Genomic DNA, 19,921 nt, shown 5'->3' with positions numbered 1-19,921 from the left:
TCACTCCACGGAGTCTGGAAAGCGAGTGTGAGACATGCTGTTCTAAAGATAACTTTCAAATGCTTCACTCCCATTGGCTCGCTCACGCGCGTCACCGCTAAGGTTTTTGTTTGTTGCCCACCTCCACTCTGCAAACCCACAGAAAAAAATGATTTTTGTAGTTGCAACTTGTATTAGTCCGGACAGCTTGAGATCCGGTCCAGACGGCTTGGGGGTCTGGAACTGGACCGAGGTCCGCAGTTCCGTGACCTCTGCTCTAAATTGTCTGTAGGTATGAGTGTGTGCGTGAATGGTTGTATGCGATTGGCTGGCAACCAGTTCAGGGTGTCCCCTGCCTACTGCCCGTAGTTTGCTGGAATAGGCTCCAGCACCTCCGCGACCCTCGTGAGGAAAAGCAGCATGGGGAATGAATGAATTTTTTTTTTTACTATTTTTGGGATGACTTTTGAGTAATATTATTTTTAAGTAACAGTACTCTTACTTGAATTTTTGGCTACTCTACCCACCTCTATATTTAGTTTTATGACCGAACTGCGACCCCTGTACCGAGGCACGTATTGAACCGTTGTTCTGCTGAAACGTCCTACAACAGGCGAATTTGACACCCAAAGTACTAACGTGTGCTTTCAACTTGTTTAGATGCATACAGGCAGAACGTACTAAAAATGCCTTAAGAAAATACTTAAATGTAGTTATGTAGGGCGGTTTAAATACACTACATGACTAATGTGGTCAACAGATCAACACTGCTTTAACGCTACAAGAAAACGATTAAAAGTATCAGAGGGAAATACATGCAAAAAGTATTTTTCAGGCATTGAAAAGGTAATAAAAGACAATAAAAACAAGTTAACTTTGTACCGATGTGCGCCTGGGCAGTGTTTAGAATGTTTCACAGTGTAGGAAGGAATTGCAGAACACAGCAGTCAGTGGACATAAAAAATTTAATGGCCAGGAACGAATTTGGCGATTTACATGTAAACTGTGATTCATGATACGAATGTCACTCTGGAACCAACTAATTTACTATTTTGATGTACCACTGTATGATAAAAATAAAAGCAAAACCAATCACTGATAGAAAAATCCTAGCATGGTAACAGTTGGAGAATGTTACTGTCACGTACTTCTGATTTCTGCCGCTTTGTGGTAATTTCATCCACAAAACACTCATTTCTTAAATATTTTTAGAAAATGAAACTAACATCAGCTTCCGAAAAACTTTAATGAGACAAAACTATAAAAACGTTCCCCCCCCCCAAGGAAACGTGTGTTTTTGGCCCAATTTGTCAGCATCCCCCCCAAGTGAGTCGGGCCACATGGTCCGTCTTCTGTTTGGTGGACTTAATAAAGCCCAAAAATTCCAGCTCCGAAACGGCTCTGATGAACCGAGCACTGGAAAACTGTTAAGGAGGACTTGGCGGGATCCTGTAAGTTGTAAGAAAAATGGACATGTCGGGAAAGGATATTGCTTGATATCGTCTACTTTGTCCGAATCGGGATCATTCCCTTCTGCTGCAGACACCACGGTAGAGAAGGCCTGAAAAGAAAAAGGCCATTGGATCAATAGAACAAACAGCTTCATCTTTGATCTTATCAGGGCAAAGTCCAAAAATACAAGTGAACTGACTTGCATCCAGTCGTAGAGGTTGATGAGACGTCCGCACTCCAGGTGTAGCTTGTACGCAATGCAAATGTCAGGCGCCGCATTGGAGACGCTCCCGTCATCCGTTTTTAGGCTGTCATTCTATGAAGAATATTTCCAAACGCATTCAAAATGTCTTTAGTTTCCCAAAGTCAGTTTAAAACGAGGGCCGTCAAACTCTTATTCATGGCAATTAGATCTCATGTGGGTCGGACTAGTTTATTTCGGCCTCGACGACGCCCCAAAACGGATTGGACGTCGAGCGCCGTCAATGGTGCCGGAAGATGAGCATTCACAGCTAGTCTTTCCAGTATAAGCGAATTGGACATCTATCGTTGTCCATGGCATCGCAAATCATATCGGAACGTAAATTACCAAAGGTTCCCACCCCTACTTGCCGTACCAGGAGATAATAATAAGGGCTGCTGAGTGCAGCCTGAATGGATGTGCGAGGCGTGGCGTTGAGGTAGCGTCTCACGGACGACGACGAGCTATAGTAGCACACTTCATTCAGCGTCTGAGATTCCGGAGGAGACAGGTGACTCCTACCGAGAGAATGAACAAAGAACATGTCGACAAACAGAAGGCCCACAGTGAGAGGATGAATTTGTCTTACTTCACGAGGTCGTCGATAAATTCTAGCGCTTCACTTCGCAAGTTCTCAAATGGACTCGCGTGTTTCTTGGACCTGCGAGTAGTGTTCATCTCCAGAAGAGCCTGTCGAGAAAAGGGGAAATATGGTGTTAGCGAGGGGTGTTAAAAAAAAAAAAAATCAATTTTGAGATATGTTGTGATATTGCATCACGCAATTCTTGTATCGATTCAAAATCCGTCTGTAGCGATCCTTGCGTGTGTTTTTGGTGGAAATAAAACAATTCAGTGGTTGCACTTTTATTTCCGTCCAGTAGTTGGCAGCGAGTGGCAGCGTTACCTTGCAGTTTGCTTAAGTAACAACATTAGATTAATCCGAGTAGAGATTTGTGTATGTCACCCTCTAGTGGTTGCTCAGAATAGTCCTTTTATAAATCTGAAAGTTGGACTATCCTCCCCTCACAATCCCATCACGGTGCTGGGTAATGGGTTAGTAATAGGGTGGTAGGTGGGTCCCACACTTTTTCTCTATGGTGTGGCTCACGGGGCGTGGCCTCCCCTCTGCCTGGACTGCCGGCCGCGGGAGTTGGGGGGGGGGGTTGGGGCTCTGATCTCGCGTCGCCCCGCGGCGGCACCTCGGCGTTCTCCTGCCTCCGCACTCCCCTCTCTTCTCTGACTGGGTATCCGCCCTGCGCTCCGTCGCGGGTCGCTGACTGGGCGCTGGTGTATTGGATGGATGTTGCCTGCTCCGGCGGGGGACCCTGCCCTGTACTGGGCTTGGTGGGCCATTGGGTGTCTCATGGCGTGCAGTGCCGGTTGGGAGCTGTGGCTCGCGGGGCGATAGGGCAGATGGGAGAGGGTGTGGGCGTGGGGTTGGTGGTGCGCCCCCTCTTGCCATCCCTGAAGGCCAGTTGATGGGTGCACGGGTGGCCCGGGGGACCGCCCCTTGATCAAACGCTCAAAACGTCACATTCCATCTCCATTTTCAAGAAAAAACTCAAAACCTAACTCCTAGCAATGCATGTCTAATATGCCGATTCTTTGGATAACACTAGTTCTGTACCTGGCATCATTTTCAACTGAATGTTAAATTCAGAGCTGTCAAACAATTAAAATTTTTAATCGAGTTAATTACAGCTTAAAAATTAATTAATCGTAATTAATCGCAATTCAAACCATCTATAAAATATGCCATATTTTTCAGTAAATTATTGTACATTCAATTCATACATTCAACATACAGTACCTAAGTACTGTATTTGTTTATTATGACAATAAATCAACAAGATGGCATTAACATTATTAACATTCACTTAAAGCGATCCATGGATAGAAAGACTTGTAGTTCTTAAAATATAAATGTTAGTACAAGTTATAGAAATTTTATATTAAAACCCCTCTTAATGTTTTTATTTAATTAAAATTTGTAAAATTTTCATTCAAAAAATAAACTAGTAGCTCACCATTGTTGATGTCAATAATTACACCATGCTCACTCATGGTACTCACCCATAAAATCAGTTGGACCCAAACGCCAGCAGAGGGCGCCAAACACCAAAAAACAAGTAACAAGCGGACATTACACTGTAGGGCTGCTGGGCATGTGCGTTAATTGCGTCAAATATTTTAATGTGATTAATTTCAAAAATTAATTACATCCATTAACGCGATCATTTTGACAGCCCTAGTTAAATTGTGTCTGTGTGTGATGTCCATATTTATAAAGATATCTGGCCAATATCTTATATTTGAGGAGAACTGGGTCCCCAGCCTGATGGTACCTTCTGCAGCTGGTACAGGTTGGTCTTCTTCTGAAGGTTCTTCACAGGGGCGGCGAGGCTCTCTTTGTCAGCCTGAACCACTTCATTGGCCTCTGCATGTAGAAGAAAAGACCATCCGGTGTAGTGATGACGAAAAATCAGCGCAGGCCGGATGCTTGTCGCAACTCACTCTCCAACAGTTTAAATTTGCTGAGCATCTCTTCCAGCTGGACGGAGGCACTCTTCATTTTCGTTGATTTGCAGGCCTGCAGGATCTCTACGCATTTCTGGAGCAAAGTGATCAGCTCATCCTTGGCCAACATCCTTGATGAGATTTATCATATGTCATTAAACAGCAAATGTTAAAATAAAATCAAAAGTTGCACAGTAATAAGTATATATGTAATTTATGGCTTCGACTTTGGCGCTATCTAGTGGCTGTTGGGATCAATGGCATTTGTGGAGATGATGACCAAATTTTAGGCACATTTCACCTTCAATTAATCAAAGAAACAATGTGTATGAAATACCCCAAGTTGCTCTGCCATTACTATCATTGTGTACCTAAAATACCACGTCACACGGCAACTTTTGTTCAATTCAGGTTACGATACTGCTGTAAATGGGAGCTATTAAAAACCTACACCTTTGCAAAGTAACACTCAGTTTTTATTGACACCAATGTAATAGTTTATTTTTTAATCATTCTTTTAGTTTGTAGGTGACTTCTATAAAATAACCAAAAGAAAAATATCCATCATAAAACAAGAAAAAGGCTGTAAAATGGCTTTCCTTTCCCACGATTTTATGTCATCAAAGTGTATTACGAGATTAAAGTCATGAATATGTAGTTGTCTTACAATAATTAAGCAATTAAAATGAGTGAAAAGATGTGGAGGGGGGGAAAAGTCATTTTTGATAATCTTGCCAAATTTAAAAAATAAAAAATACAGAGGTGGGGTAAACAGTTCCAATTGTAATTTGCATGAGCATCAATATACCTAATTTCAGATGGGCACATTCATGGTTAAATCTCTACTTATATATAACCCTGGGCAATAAAATGGTAACAGTTATCGTCATTTAATTTTTGTCAACAGAAATAATACCGTTCGATAAAAGTCGACAGATTTAAACTGTAATTACAACATCTGAACACCAGAGAGAAGGGGGGCGCTGATGCAAAAAAAACGCTACCTCTGGGAGGGTAATCAGTTCAGGACGGAACATTTAGTGACCTGCCACAGAGCAGCATTAAAGCCTGATACTGCGGACAGACTTTTTTGGCCCGTGACCTTTAAAGCAATGGCTGTCTTATTTATTTGTCACGAAAAATTTCTTTTGTCTATTTATTTTGTTGACATTGTCAGACACCTTAAGACTTCAGGCACAAAACGCTTGAACATGTTGCTGAGTGTAAATTAAAATTAGTTTGTCTATTTGTGGTTGTTCAAATTTGAAAGAAAAAAAATGAACTTGACAACTGTAGATATCGACTAATAAGAAAAAAATTGTTAAATCGCCCAGGTTTACGTATATAGATAAATGGGAATTTTGTCTTTGCGCATGTGTGTGTTCATTCCCTTTGGACTATGAAACGGCTGGGCAGATTTTGACAGTTTTACATAGTTGTACTTTATTTCTGGGAATGTTCCTAGATGGGTTCGACCTCGGTAAGCATCCATTTTTATGCGGAAAATTTATTTGAAACTTCAAAAATGAGCATAGAAAATCCCTGATTGTGGAGGCGACAGCTCCGTCTTACGGGCAAAAGTGCAAACTTGCAGTTGGCTTTTATACTTTAGTGTTTCATTTACAAATTGTAATGTGCTGTGACTTTATGTTGTGGCTCTGAATACTGCACAACAAGATGCTGGATTTAAAAAAAAAAAAAAAAATGTACAATTTTCCGGAATATCATTTAGATTCATTTTGACTGGATATTTATACGGTAGCGACTGTTATTATGTGTTACGCCCGCAACGGTTCATAGATAGTTGTAGTAACTATGACAGTGTGGTGGTTGCTGTTTTTATGCTCTGGTGTTTTCTGTTCAATAAAGGTGTTGTTCTAGTGTAAAACTGCTTGCCACAATACTGTACACAGTGATGAGAAAGCGATTGCACATGAACCCCTTTATGGTTTCCTTTTACTATGACTACAGTTGTGCCTCTATGGAAAGTATGTACGGTTGTATTGCGTTCACGTTACACAAAGTCGAGCCATACTGCTAGTATTGCGTAGAGATGAGATGTATACAGCCTGTAGTATTGTGGCCGCTGGGCAAATATTCTCATTTGCAACACAGCCAGGGCTTACATTTCAGCCATTTAAATAGACCGGCAAGACATGCGAGATTAATTATCCGGGCTTACTTAAGCAGCTTCACGGCTGACTGGTAATCCTCCGTCTCCCAAACACTCTTCTCCAGGCAAATTAAATGGAGCTCCCGGATCTACGGTAATCCGGCGCAACAATGACAGTTTAGACAAACGGATGCTTTGTTGAGATAAAGCTACTTCTTGCCTGTTTTCCCAGTGGGTAGCGAGGCAGCGACGAGGTCAAAGCGTGAAGACACCTCAGCACTGAATAATAGTTCTTGTGGTATTTATAAAGTCTCTTTATCTGCTCCTGGCAAAACTCCTAAACCGTGGAAAGTCTCAGATCAGTATTTAAGTCAGCAGAGTTAAGGGTTGTGTTGAAACTTAGGTACCTTTAAATGAGTGTCGTCCTTTAATAGTTCAACCTGCTCTTGGGATTCCTGGTTGTTAATATACCTTTGAAGAAACACACAGATACGTACGGAGCGATTTAAACGTCATCAATTGATGTTAGATAAAAGCTGTATCATTCGGAACGTTGAAAGAACGCGTGAACTTTTGTCCATAAGGAGTTTCTTTAAATTTTGATCAGTAGCCCATGTACCTGGTGAACGACGGCAGCTGCCTGATTCTCTCCAGGTCCTCATGGCTAAGATATGCCACGTTTTGCAGCGCTTCCTTCTTCTTGCAGCACAGCACGCTGAGAGGCTGCGAGTGGAAGTGCTCCAGCAGGGCTAACTTGAGCACAAAGTTCATAGTATTAGCCCCTTTCATTTTACAGTGGTATGAAAAAGTATCTGAACATTTTGGTATTTCTCACATTTCTGCATAAAATCACCATCAAATGTGATCTGATCTCTGTCAAAATCACACAGGTGAAAAAACAGTGTCTGCTTCAAATAAAACCACCCAAACATCTATGGGTTTTCATATTTTAATGAGGATAGTATGCAAACAATGACAGAAGGGGGGAAATAAGTAAGTGAAACATCACATTTTAATTTTTGTGCCCCCCTTTAACTTCAACCAGACACGTCCTGTAGCTGCAGATCAGTCTGGCACATCGATCAGGACTAATATTGTTCCCCACAAAACTGCTGTAGTTCAGTCAGATTCCTGGGATGTTTGGCACGAATCGCTGTCTTTAGGTCATGCCACAGCATCTAAAGGGGTTCAAGTCTGGACTTTGACTTGGCCACTTCAGAACATGTATTTTGTTCTTCTGAAACCATTCTGAAGTTGATTTACGCCTGTGTTTTGGATCATTGTCTTGTTGCAGCATCCATCCTCTTTTTAGCTTCAACTGTCTGACAAGACGGCCTCAGGTTTTCCTGCTAAACTTTTGAATTCATTCTTCCATTAATGATTTCAAGTTGTCCAGGCCCTGAGGCCACAAAACAGCCCCAAATCATGACGCTACCTCCACCATGCTTCACGGTGGGGATGGGGTGAGCTGTTCCATTTTTCCTCCACACATGACATTGTGTCTTACTCCCAAACAATTCAACTTTGGTTTCATCAGTCCACAAAATATTATGCCAGAACTTCTGTGGAGTGTCCAAGTGTCTTTTTGCAAACATTAAACGAGCAACAATGTTTTTCTTTTTTTTTTTTTTTTTTTTTTTTAGACAGCAGTGGCTTCCTCAGTGGAGTCCTCCCATGAACACCGTTCTTGGTCATAGTTGTACATATAGTTGATGTGTGCACAGAGATAATGGACTATGCCAGTGATTTCTGTAAGTCTACAGGGTTCTTTCTTACCTCTCTGAGTATTTTGCGCTGAACTCTTGATATCATCTTTGGTGGACAGCCACTCCTTGGGAGAGAAGCAACAGTGCCAAACTCTCTCCATTTCTAGACAAGTTCTCTGACTGTCCATTGACGAACATCCAGACTTTAAGAGATGGTTTTATATCCTTTCCCAGCTTTATACAAATCAGCAATCCTTGATCGCAGGTCTTCAGACAGCTCTTTTGACCGAGCCATGGTGCACATCAGACAATGCTTCTCGTCAAGACATTTCTTACCAAGTGTGTGTTTTATAGGAGGCAGGGCAGCTTTAAACCACTCATCAGTGATTGGGCACACACCTCACTTAAAGTGTTTGGTAAAAATTGGTTTCAATGGCTCTTTAAGTCCACTTAGGCAGAGGGTTCACTTACTTATTTTTCTCCCTTCTGTCACTGTTTGCACGCTATCCTCATTAGAATATGAAAACCTATATATGTTTGGGTGGTTTTAGATAAAGCAGACACTGTATTTTCATCTGTGTGGTTTTGACAAAGATCGGATCACATTTGATGGTGATTTTATGCAGAAATGTGAGAAATTCCAAAAGGTTGAGAGATTTCTTCATACCACTGCACACAGAATCAAGTGACATTCTTGCAATGATGCATATTATATCACAATAAATATGTGATGTGAGTGCCACCAACTGGTGTAAAGCATGCTTGTAGGATAACAGCGATTGTATCCACTTTGATACTGCCTTGGAAGGTGAAAAATTGTAAGGTCAGAGCCATGGGCACTGCCAGACATATTTCACTGGGGCACATGCCCCACTACTGATTTGTAGTGCTCCAGTACAAATTTTACCGGTATATATATATATAAAATAAATAAATAAACAAAACATTGTGGAGTTTTAAGTCTACATCTACGCTCGAGAGAATATGCCCGTTAAATATGGTCATATTACTCTCTTCACTCCATATACACAATCTGCAAATGGGTCCTTAATATGGTCATTTATGCACGTAACTTTGGCTGTGATAGGCATATGAGTTGACACTTCCGCAAAGCACCTTTGCTAGAAATGCTGCATTCATGTGTCTCGGGAGATCTGAGTTCAAGTTGGAAAATCGTTGTGATGTGTTGTAAAGTAGTAACGTGGGATAAAAACATAGTTGCTACAGAGTAGCCTATTTTAATGCTCCAATGATACATCACAAGTTGAGTGACTGTGCTACTTTTTATAGACACCATGTAATAGAGAATGATTTTTTCCATACTCCAACAACACGTGAATGCAGCATCAATATTACAGTGCGTGTGCCAATCATACAGTCGACGGTGCAAATCACATCTTCCAGATAAACTGTTCATCCTTGTTGATGTTTGTTTGGTCACCTTTTCCCATTCCTATTGTCAATTTAAATGGTTCAACTTTACTCTTTAGGTATCAGTATTGCAGTAAACTCCTCTTGTCGCAATGGGACTGTGAAAACTCTAGTCAGACCTCAACATTGAGCAATATAATACAGAAAGAGACCCAACATGGCTCTCAAAGACTACTTGATACATACTTGCACACCCTTGATGAAGTTTCGTACGGAGAAGTCGTGGTAGAGGAAGAGGCTGATCAACACCTGCAGGACTTTGCCAGTCAGTTTAAAAGGGAACTTTGGAGTGAGGATCAACTGGAAAATATGAATTGAATAAAGACGTTAGTCCAAACTAGAATAAAATACAGCATACTTCGAGGTACGAAATGATTTTACGAAAGGTTTTTGATGTTTTTTTGCCTTGTGTTACAAAAAAAAATCATACGAAATATATACTGTAATTGATCATTCCCGCCCATAGCAATGCAATAACTACGTTTGACTACAAATGTAAGCAAACAAAATATACACGCTCTAATGCTCATGCAAATGAAAAAAGAAAATGACTCATAAGGCATAAACAGCGAGGTGAAATAGCCCGCTTTTAGCACTCTGAGTTTATTACGAGCTCGAGTACTCATGCAATAACATCTGTAGAATGAGCTGGAACCTAACAAACAAGTTACACTTAAGCGCCACTAGGAGGTGACAAAGCATTACAAATGAAAACAGGAAATCAGGCCAAGACAGAAAATTTACTGAGGCATTTTTAGTAGCGCTTATACCAAATTAGGCGATTTACATGTAAAACGCAAAACAAATCATGATACGAAGTCAATCCGGAACGAACTACTTTCATATCTTGAGGTCTAACTTATGAGGTCATCCTTGTACAACATGAATGAACGTGCACCTTGTCAATGACAGTGGCCAGGTGTTGAGTGCAGGACAAAGACTGGAAGAGCTCGATGCACAGCAGCGACGACACCGAATGAGGCAACATGTGCTGGATGGTGCTCGGCGATGTGGCGATACCAAAGATGAACATGAGGGGCAGACGTGCGATGTATCGACTATGTTACAAAGAGGAAAGAGTTTCACACACAATTTATATGTACACAGTAAATCAGGAGTAGGTTAAAGTATCGCTGTACAAATACCTTGTTTCCCCTCCTTACTTATCATGCAACTTATAAGGTTTGACAAGACATTATTTCAGTTCTATCTTAATATACAGTGGTCACTTCTTGTAAATTTTGGATGGTTTTCTGTTGATTTTTCGTCCATTTTCAGGTTACGTCCTGTTGATTTGGTGTCAGAATGAACCCTTTAACTAGCCCTAAATCTTGAAATAACTATCCAAAAAGTCCATGTATTTTGTTTAATGATGGAGGATACACTGCACTCTGGTGGCTGCCTTGGGTCTGGCTGGACTGTCAACTTGTATGACTGAGAAGCCGACTCAGACCGCTGACATGGATAAAGGATAGCTGCGCTCTGGATTGGCCCACATAAGGCTCCAAGTTCTTTTGAAATAATTCAATCCTCTACCATAGAAATCTTGGAAAAGGGGTTCCTTGTGTTGGAATTCGCCCCCCCGGCCAAGCCGCACGCGGGAGCGTGCCAACCGGGAAGGCGGAAATTCCGCGCGTTCTCCTCTTATGTTAACCCTTTGTACTGACTCCATGTTTCAAAAGTTTGAAGAAGACTCACCGAAAGCAGGTTGACAATTTATTCGTCGACAATGGTCAAAAACAAGGCAAAAACAGACGACGGAGGGACAATTCTGGATCCAAAACAAGGCTAAATAGAAAATGTTTCCGAGCAGCAAAAATCTGTCTTATCTCAGTGTCCAGTGTTTTTTAAGTCCGTGGTGTAGGAGGCCTGGCCGAAGGTGTGTCCGGGCGTTGCTTTTGGGACATTCGCTCTGTGGCCGGCTTTGGGCGGTTTAGGTTCGTGCGTGGATGGGACGTGGTTGCCACAGCGACCGACGCTGGTCTTGACGTCCCAAGCGCCCGCTATCAAATTTGTTATCTGGGCTGGCGCTACTTGTTTTAGGACAAAGCGCGCTGGTCTTTGTCCTTGTTCGTTGTCGGGAGAACTGACTGCCAGAGTTGGTGCGTCAATCTTGCTCGTGACGCACACGTTGGGCTTCTGTGACAAGATGGCCTTGTATATCTATTCTGCTTCTTTAAACTATGGTGTGCTATTTATTTTACATTAGTTGTGTTAGAGTAGTGCAGTCCTACAGTAAATATGAGAAATGATACTATTCCCTGATTAATTATATTACGTGTGTTTGAGTAATGCAAACAGTTAGATGGTGCCTACGAGAAACGGTACCATTTTTGCTTTTCCCCCTCATGAGCGCCGATAAGGTGATTCACTTTACTGTGTTCAAGGGCCCCGAGTGAAGTCTGCCTAAACTATAGTTAGATGAATGTGTTAGACTAATGCAAACAATTAGATGGTGTGTGTGAGAACGGTACCTATTCCCTTCTCTTGTTACCTGCAGATGAGAATGAAGTCTTGCAGAACTTTTTGGTTGAAGGCCTCCAAGTCTTTGAAAATAATCACTATTGGGGGATGCTGGTCTTTACTCGGAGAGCTGCGCTTTTTTCCAGGAGTGACGGATTTCTGAATAGCAGTATCAGATTAAAAAGAGATCAAATGGGAGAGACAGTGAGAACAAAAGTGGTATTTGCCATGTGACAAAATGGATTTTGCCATGTGGCATCCTTTTTTTTTTTGTTTTTTTTTTGTTTTTTTTGTATATGGCATTTTTTCAGGGCATGCACATCCATGCTATTGATGGCTACGCACGTCCAAATTTTCCATTCATTTTAAATGGCAGAAAAACATGTGTGGCTGTGATTTCTGACCATACACTTTAAATTACAGCGCAGTGAAGTTTAACCGGCACGTAAGTAAAGCTATGCCATTGACGGCTATGAACGTTCTAATTATCCATTAATTTTGAATGGCAGAAAAACGTGTGGTTGTGATTTTTGACCATACACTTTACATTACAGCGCACTGATGTTCAACCGGCACCCAAGTAAGGCTAAGCCATTGAATGCTATGAACGGCTATTAATGGAAAATTTAGACGTGCATAGCCGTCAACGGCAAGGATGTGCATGGCCTGCAAAAATGTCATATACCCCAAAAAATGCCACATACCAAAAAAAAAAAAAAAAAAGCCACAAAACAATCAATTTTGCCACATGGGAAAAAAATGCCACATTGCAAAATCAATAGTGCCACATGGCAAAAAAAAAATGCCACATGGTAAAATCCATTTTGCCACATGGCAAATACCACTTTTCGTTCTCGGCCCTGCTGTAAAATGGAGGGGGTATCCAAATGGAAAATAAAATGATCGTAGAGCGTTGACATACTACCTTCGTTTGTGCGTTGTACCATTCACAGAGCACACTCAAGGAGCAGTGCACACTTCTGCGAACCGGAGTGGTGCTCTGCTGCAACGCTACCTCCTCCTCTTCTCCATCCTCATCATCATCAGCTGCCACCACGGTGTCCATCAACCTTTCCAAGACTCTTTTCATCAAGTGTTTCAAAGCTTAAACAAGAGCACGTACACTCCATTAAAGCTTGCAATCCACACAAAATTAGAAACAAACGTTAGAAACCTAATCATTAATCAATAACCTCAGTTAATCAAGCATCCGTGGGTACGTTTTGATATTTCTTCTGATTCTTTTTTAAAGACACTTATTCCAAAAATTAAAACAAACAAAAAATTTGAGCCTCGAGGCAATGGTTTGAAGTGATAACTTTAGGTGGTAGTAGTGAGGCTGAATTAATTTACCTGCACACTCTTTGGCCTGGACAGAAGCCACGTGAGGAGTGACCGACTGCTGGAGAAGCTCAGACAGGCTGTGGAAGGTCATGTCATGGTCGGGCATGTTTACTCCTTGTGAGGACATGAGAATCACAAAATATGTCCATTTTTGCATTTGCACTACGAACTATAACACTTCAAAGGCAAATTTCAATGATTGATTAGCTGTGTTGTTGTTTTTTTTTGTGTTGCACACCAGAGAACCGGCTCACACATATGAAGACATGCAAAGAGACATGCTGGAGCAAGGTGGTGTGGTGTGAGGTCAACATGCTTCAACTGGCTTCTTTAGCTGGGATTGTTTAGTACCTCTATGGCAACTCAACATTAGTCAGGAAGACTTATAACATCTCTAACATCTACAAAGCCGCTAAAGGGACATTGACAGAAATGAAATAAATTTAAACCATCTGGTGCACACCAGAAACAATCTGATAAACATTAGCAATAAATAGCATTTAAGCTAGCGGGCTTTTGCTATGAAAGTTAGCCAACAGCGTACCGCACGAATGCTATTTTTAGACCGTGACGTCGCATCGTAAAGCGGAAGTGGGACATTATAGACTCGCCCTCGCAATACAAACTAGGGCTGCAGCGATCGAATATTTTAGTAGTCGATTAATCGATGGACTAGTTTGTTCGAATAATCGAGTAATCGGATAAGGAACATGAAAAATCAAAACACCTGAGCTGAGCCTCAAACGATATAATTTTTTTTTTAAAATGAGGATCTGTGTACAACAAAAGAACAATTGGTTAACTTGGATAGAAAAAGTCTGCTAGCTTAAATGCTATAAAAGTTTTAAAGTTATAAGTATAAAGTTTTTTTTTTTGTTTTTTTTTTTTTTACAATGCTCTCAACAAGTGGTTCAGACACACATTCCCAGAAAAAAACAGCTAAATATACCTACAAACTAAATTAAAAATGCATTAAAAAAACATTCGCTCAAACAAAAACAGCTTATGTTAGTCTTAACAGGGAGCAGTCGGATTCAGCCATGTGAAAAGAGGCAGACCAGAGGGCATTGTATCTACCCTAATCAGTAAAATTAAATGCAAACATTTTTAAAATCAACCATTACAATGCCACTTCAATTAAACGAATACTCGATGCAACAAAATGTAGTTCGAATATTTTTTTCTTATCGAATACTCAAGTTAATCGATTAATCGTTGCAGCACTAATGCAAACCGTTATATTTCTGCTAGTTTTCTCCGATAATCTTTCAAAACGAACATGCTGATCAAACACTACTGCTATGGAACTTGTAGAAACGACTCTAGACATTACAACATATGAAGGATGTTTTTTTCATTCATACTCGTAAGGATAAAATGTGAAAAATGGATCAACTTGCGCGGACGTTTAACGCCAGTAAGGTGAAGCTATTAACATTTCATATGCGGTAAACATTTTGTTGGGGGCCATGGTCCTACAGAGGACGAAGACGTAAGCCATTTTGATATTTTTACTTATTTTTTAGCGTGGCGTTTTGCCATTCTGCTTTAGACAATGAATGACCTGAAAAAAATAAAATTGTGTCTGACTGCCACTGTTACGTTTTCTGTTGTAAAAAAAAAACAAGTAGTAAATTAAAGAGTAGATGAAGTATAGAATTAAGATTTTTTATTAATCAAAAAATTAAAAGTGTTCGTTGGCTGTCACTGAGTAGCATTTGCAATCGCTACACAATGATAGCAATGTAAATTGCCCCCAAGAACGGTCAGAGACGTATGACAACTAGAGGATCTAATATATAAGAAAGACAGGGCATATGGTGGGTAAGGATAGATTGTTGAAACAGGAGAATGTCATTGTCAGTGGTGTAAGAAAAAAGGTGTCGATAAAAAAAGCTAAGGCAAAGCTTAGGTCGGCTTGTTTCTTTTTTCCGTCTTTTTCAGCCCTCAACACTCAAGCCAGCTCTTTAACAGAACATTTGTACATTCTTCCACATCTTTACCAGTAAATTTGGCCCCAGAGACCTCATGTTCGGACAGAATTGGTGGGTTTAGCTCTGTAAACATCTCCTTCGTACACAATTTCCATTCATTTCCTACTGGGGACAAATGGGAGCATGTACACCCTTAGCAACAGTAGCTAACGTCATGAATATTAATGAGCGGAAGTGACGAGTTGCTTGCGATACGCCATTGCTCTTTTGTTGTACTTAGATGCTCATTTATGAATTCTTTTTTAATATCGTTTGAGGCTAAACTCAAGCGCTGGTTGAGTCAAAGATTGAAGTAAAGCTCGACTAAATCTTGTGTTTTCATTTTAAGCACAGCGAAACTGCTTAGCCTCAAACGATATAAAAATAAATGAGGATAATATAGAAGAACAATTGACTAACTCACACAGCAAAATTCTTCTAGTTTAACTACTATGTAATGCTATTGTTTACCAGATTGTTTCTGGTTGTGCACCAGATTGTTTTTGGTAAACATTAGCATTTTATAGCATTCAAGCTAGGGGACTTTAGCTATGCAAGTTAGCCAATGGCGTACCACACGCAGGGTATTTTTAGACCGTGACGTCGCATCGTAAAGCGGAAGTAAAGCCGAAGTGGGACATTATAGACCCGCCCTCGCATAGACACAACGTAATTTGTGCTACTTTTTGCCGGTAATCTTTCAAAAACGAACATGCCGATCACGCATTGCTTTTTTGGCTTGTAGAAACGACTCTACACATTACGACACATGAAGGATGTTTTCTTCATACGTTTCCGGAAACCAAAAACTAGGGAGGAAAAAATGTGAAGACCGAACCAACTTGCGCGGACTTTTAACACCAGCTCGGTGAATCCATTCACATTTCATATGCAGTAAACATTATGTTGGGTTGGCATGGTCTTTCAGAGGACAAAGAGGTAAGCCATTTTTATATTTTGAACTTATTTTTTAACATAACGTTGTGCCGTACTGCTTCTTTCTGACAATGAATGACCTGAAAAGAATTACACTGGTATCGGACTGCCACTGTTACCATTTCTGTTATATATATATGAAAAAAAAAAAAACTTTAGTAAGGGGGAAGTGTAAATAAATTACAGAATTAAGATGTGTTATCAATGAAAAAATGAAAAGTGCTCGTTGGCCGTCATTGAGTATTATTTGCGATCGCTACACAAAGCTAACTAAATTACCCCCAAGAACGGTAAGAGACGTAGGACAACCAGAGGATATACAGTGGGGAGAACAAGTATTTGATACACTGGCAATGGGTTTTCCTATTGGCAGTGTATCAAACACTTGTTCTCCTTACTGTATAAGAAAGACAGGGCTGATGGTAAAGGATAGCTTGTTGAAACAGGAGAACGTCAATGTCAGTCGCATCGATAAAAAAGCTAAAGCTACGCTTAGGTCGGCTCGGTTTTTTTTTTCGTCTTTTTCAGCCTTCGACACTAAAGCCATCTCTTTAACTGAACATTTTTATGTTCTTCCACATCTTTGCCAGTCAATTTGGCACCAGGCACATCATTTTCGGAAAGAATTGGTAGGTTGAGCTCTGTAAACATCTCCTTCGTACACTATTTCCATTCATTTCCTATTAGGGACAAACGGTGGCTTGTCCCTACTTAGCAACAGTAGCTTCAATATTAATGAGCGGAAGTGACGTGTTGCTTGCGGTACGCCATTGTTCTTTTGCAAGATCATCATTTATTTACTATCTCGTGCGCACCAAATGGATTAAATTTATTTTATTGCTGTAGCTGTCCCTTTAGGGGCTCCGTAAACATCTAATCTTTGTTCTTTATATCTCTAGCAAGACTAGAACAGTAAGTTCACCCAGTGATCAACTTTCCTACTGATCCTCATCATACCGAGCATGAGTGCCGCTGTGGGAATCTCACTGGCCCTCATCTGAGAAGCCCAGTCACTGTGTTGGCGAGTGGCAGAGCACTTTCTGGTAAAGTCCAGCAAACTGTCCAAGATTTGCCGGTTGAGTTCATCCTGTAAAATCTGACAGCACACACATTACAATTCATGTTTGCCCGGATTATCAACACGTTTATTTGCCTATAATTATTAAACCTGTCGAGAAATTAAAAAAAAAAATATTAGATTAGTCGACTCATCGTAAAAATAGTCGGCTGACTAATCGGGAGAAAATTAGTCGTTTGGGACAGCTCTAGTTTACATTAATATTTTATTTACATTTCAAATTATTCTTAAATATTCTAATGATAACATTAATTTATAGGGGTTTACACACACTCATTGATATTATGCATACACAAAAAAATGAACCATAATTTTGGGACTAAAAGCTGCTACTTTTTCCCCTCATTTTGAATCTTGCAGCTTATAGTCCAGTGCGGCTTAATTGTTGTTTTATTTTGATTGCAATTTACATCTGTAGCGCTGCAATGCATGCTAAGAGGCATGTTGGAAGACAACAGTGTTGACAGCAGGTGGCAGCAGAGGTAGACTTTCTCCCCCAAGGGAACAGTGATGGTTTAGTCAACCACTAATTGTGCAAGTTCTCCCACTTGAAAATATTAGAGAGGCCTGTAATTGTCAACATGGGTAAACCTCAACCATGAGATACAGAATGTGGGAAAAAAAAAACTGAAAATCACATTGTTTGATTTTTAAAGAATTTATTTGCAAATCATGGTGGAAAATAAGTATTTGGTCAATACCAAAAGCTCATCTCAATACTTTGTTATGTACCCTTTGTTGGCAATAACGGGGGCCAAACGTTTTCTGTAACTCTTCACAAGCTTTTCACACACTGTTGCTGGTATTTTGGCCCATTCCTCCATGCAGATCTCCTCTAGAGCAGTGATGTTTTGGGGCTGTCGTTGGGCAACAGGGACTTTCAACTCCCTCCACAGATTTTCTATGGGGTTGCGATCTGGAGACTGGCTAGGCCACTCTAGGACCTTGAAATGCTTCTTACGAAGCCACTCCTTTGTTGCCCTGGCTGTGTGTTTGGATCATTGTCATGCTGAAAGACCCAGCCACATCTCATCTTCAATGCCCTTGCTGATGGAAGGAGATTTTCACTCAAAATCTCTCGATACATGGCCCCATTCATTCTTTCCTTTACGCAGATCAGTCGTCCTGGTCCCTTTGCAGAAAAACAGCCCCGAGGCATGATGTTTCCACCCCCATGCTTCACAGTGGGTATGGTGTTCTTCGGATGCAATTCAGTATTCTTTCTCCTCCAAACACGAGAACCTGTGTTCCTATCAAAAAGTTCTATTTTGGTTTCATCTGACCATAACACATTCTCCCAGTCCTCTTCTGGATCATCCAAATGCTCTCTAGCGAACCGCAGACGGGCCTGGACGTGTACTGGCTTCAGCAGGGGGACACGTCTGGCAGTGCAGGATTTGAGTCCCTAGCGACGCATTGTGTCACTGATAGTAGCCTTTGTTACTGTGGTCCCAGCTCTCAGTAGGTCATTCACTAGGTCCCCCTGTGCGGTTCTGGGATTTTTGCTCACCGTTCTTGTTATCATTTTGACGCCACGGGGTGAGATCTTGCATGGAGCCCCAGATCGAGGGAGATTATCAGTGGTCTTGTATGTCTTCCATTTTCTAATAATTGCTCCCACACTTGATTTCTTTACACCAAGCGAAGAGTGAAGAGTTACAGAAAACGTTTGGCCTCCGTTATTGCCAAGGGTGCATAACAAAGTATTGAGATGAACTTTTGGTATTGACCAAATACTTATTTTCCACCATGATTTGCAAATAAATTCTTTAAAAATCAAACTATGTGATTTTCTGTTTTTTTTCCCCCACATTCTGTCTCTCATGGTTGAGGTTTACCCATGTTGACATTTACAGGCCTCTCTAATCGTTTCAATTAGGAGAACTTGCACAATTGGTGGTTGACTAAATACTTATTTGCCCCACTGTATACTGCAATGGAACAAATAACATCCCCTTTATAATACTCCACCAAAGTTATCATTGTATAACGTACCTCTGTTTCCGTTTTAATCTTGTTCCATAGATCATGAAATAGTCGAAAACGTCTATCACTGGTCTCAGCGCCTTCACAACCATGAGTAAAATAATCGTCTGCGGGAAAAACACGATTTAGAGACATGAAAGTGCTCACTACAACTACTTTGTTACATAAGAAGAGAGCTTTACCTAAACTAGGGGACTTTTTTTTCTTCTTCTTGGCGTTTGGCTTGAAAACAAAACAACCCTAGGAATGTGGAGTTAAAACGTCAGAAAGTACATAAACAACCAATATGAAAGGTGGGATGAATATGAAACATTACCGTTGATACTGACGACGTGGACATTACAATATTGGTGTTTACAATCAACTTTGTAACACCGTTTCTCTCTCAGCAAGTAGGAGATGGTAACCTCGCTGCTTCCGCTACTTCCCGCCAGAGTGACGTTTACGGAAAGAGCTGTGTTCAAAGCTTCTCATCCTTCGTCGGCAACGAAATAGAAAACCTCATTCATAATCGTTTTATCCATCGTTTAGTACAGTACAATCATGCCAACTCATGCTTTAGACGTTAATTTGAATGACAAGACGCATACAATGTTTGTACATTCTCATAAATCTCGGCGTTTATTCGGTGATATTATTTTTTGCAGCATTTGGGATTTTGAATACACTACTGTGCAGTTACTGCCAGTTACCACCAGAGGA

At 40.8% G+C, this 19,921-nt stretch overlaps 1 protein-coding gene across 1 annotated transcript; it reads right to left on the bottom strand.

Moving 5' to 3' along the window:
* Positions 1–1,206: 1,206 nt before the first annotated feature.
* Positions 1,207–19,692, bottom strand: orc3 (origin recognition complex, subunit 3). The gene is made up of 20 exons (XM_057859149.1): positions 19,536–19,692; positions 19,402–19,459; positions 19,229–19,326; positions 17,113–17,251; positions 13,256–13,360; positions 12,828–13,006; positions 11,934–12,061; positions 10,338–10,497; positions 9,626–9,739; positions 6,922–7,055; positions 6,710–6,773; positions 6,523–6,639; positions 6,372–6,451; positions 4,187–4,320; positions 4,018–4,109; positions 2,262–2,362; positions 2,049–2,190; positions 1,631–1,747; positions 1,470–1,540; positions 1,207–1,395 (listed from the first exon to the last, which is right to left on the bottom strand). The coding sequence occupies exons 1-20, from the start codon at positions 19,557–19,559 to the stop codon at positions 1,290–1,292; spliced, it is 2,163 nt and encodes a 720-aa protein (XP_057715132.1). The 5' UTR covers positions 19,560–19,692; the 3' UTR covers positions 1,207–1,289.
* Between the last annotated feature and the right edge of the window lie 229 nt (positions 19,693–19,921).

This window comes from Corythoichthys intestinalis, chromosome 15 (assembly GCF_030265065.1).
Source record: "Corythoichthys intestinalis isolate RoL2023-P3 chromosome 15, ASM3026506v1, whole genome shotgun sequence".
Classification (NCBI taxonomy): Eukaryota; Metazoa; Chordata; class Actinopteri; order Syngnathiformes; family Syngnathidae; genus Corythoichthys; species Corythoichthys intestinalis.
Note: the sequence above shows the minus strand (reverse complement) of the source record. Positions and strands in the feature narration are given on the sequence as shown.

Bases quoted from the DNA above. Each gene is read 5' to 3' on its own strand.
- orc3 (XM_057859149.1), bottom strand. From the start codon at position 19,559: ATGTCCACGTCGTCAGTATCAACG. The intron at 12,062-12,827 runs GTAGTATGTCAA...ACTGCTATTCAG, and splicing joins GGTACAACGCACAAACGAAG to AAATCCGTCACTCCTGGAAA. The intron at 2,191-2,261 runs GTAAGACAAATT...TTCTCTCGGTAG, and splicing joins TTTATCGACGACCTCGTGAA to GAGTCACCTGTCTCCTCCGG.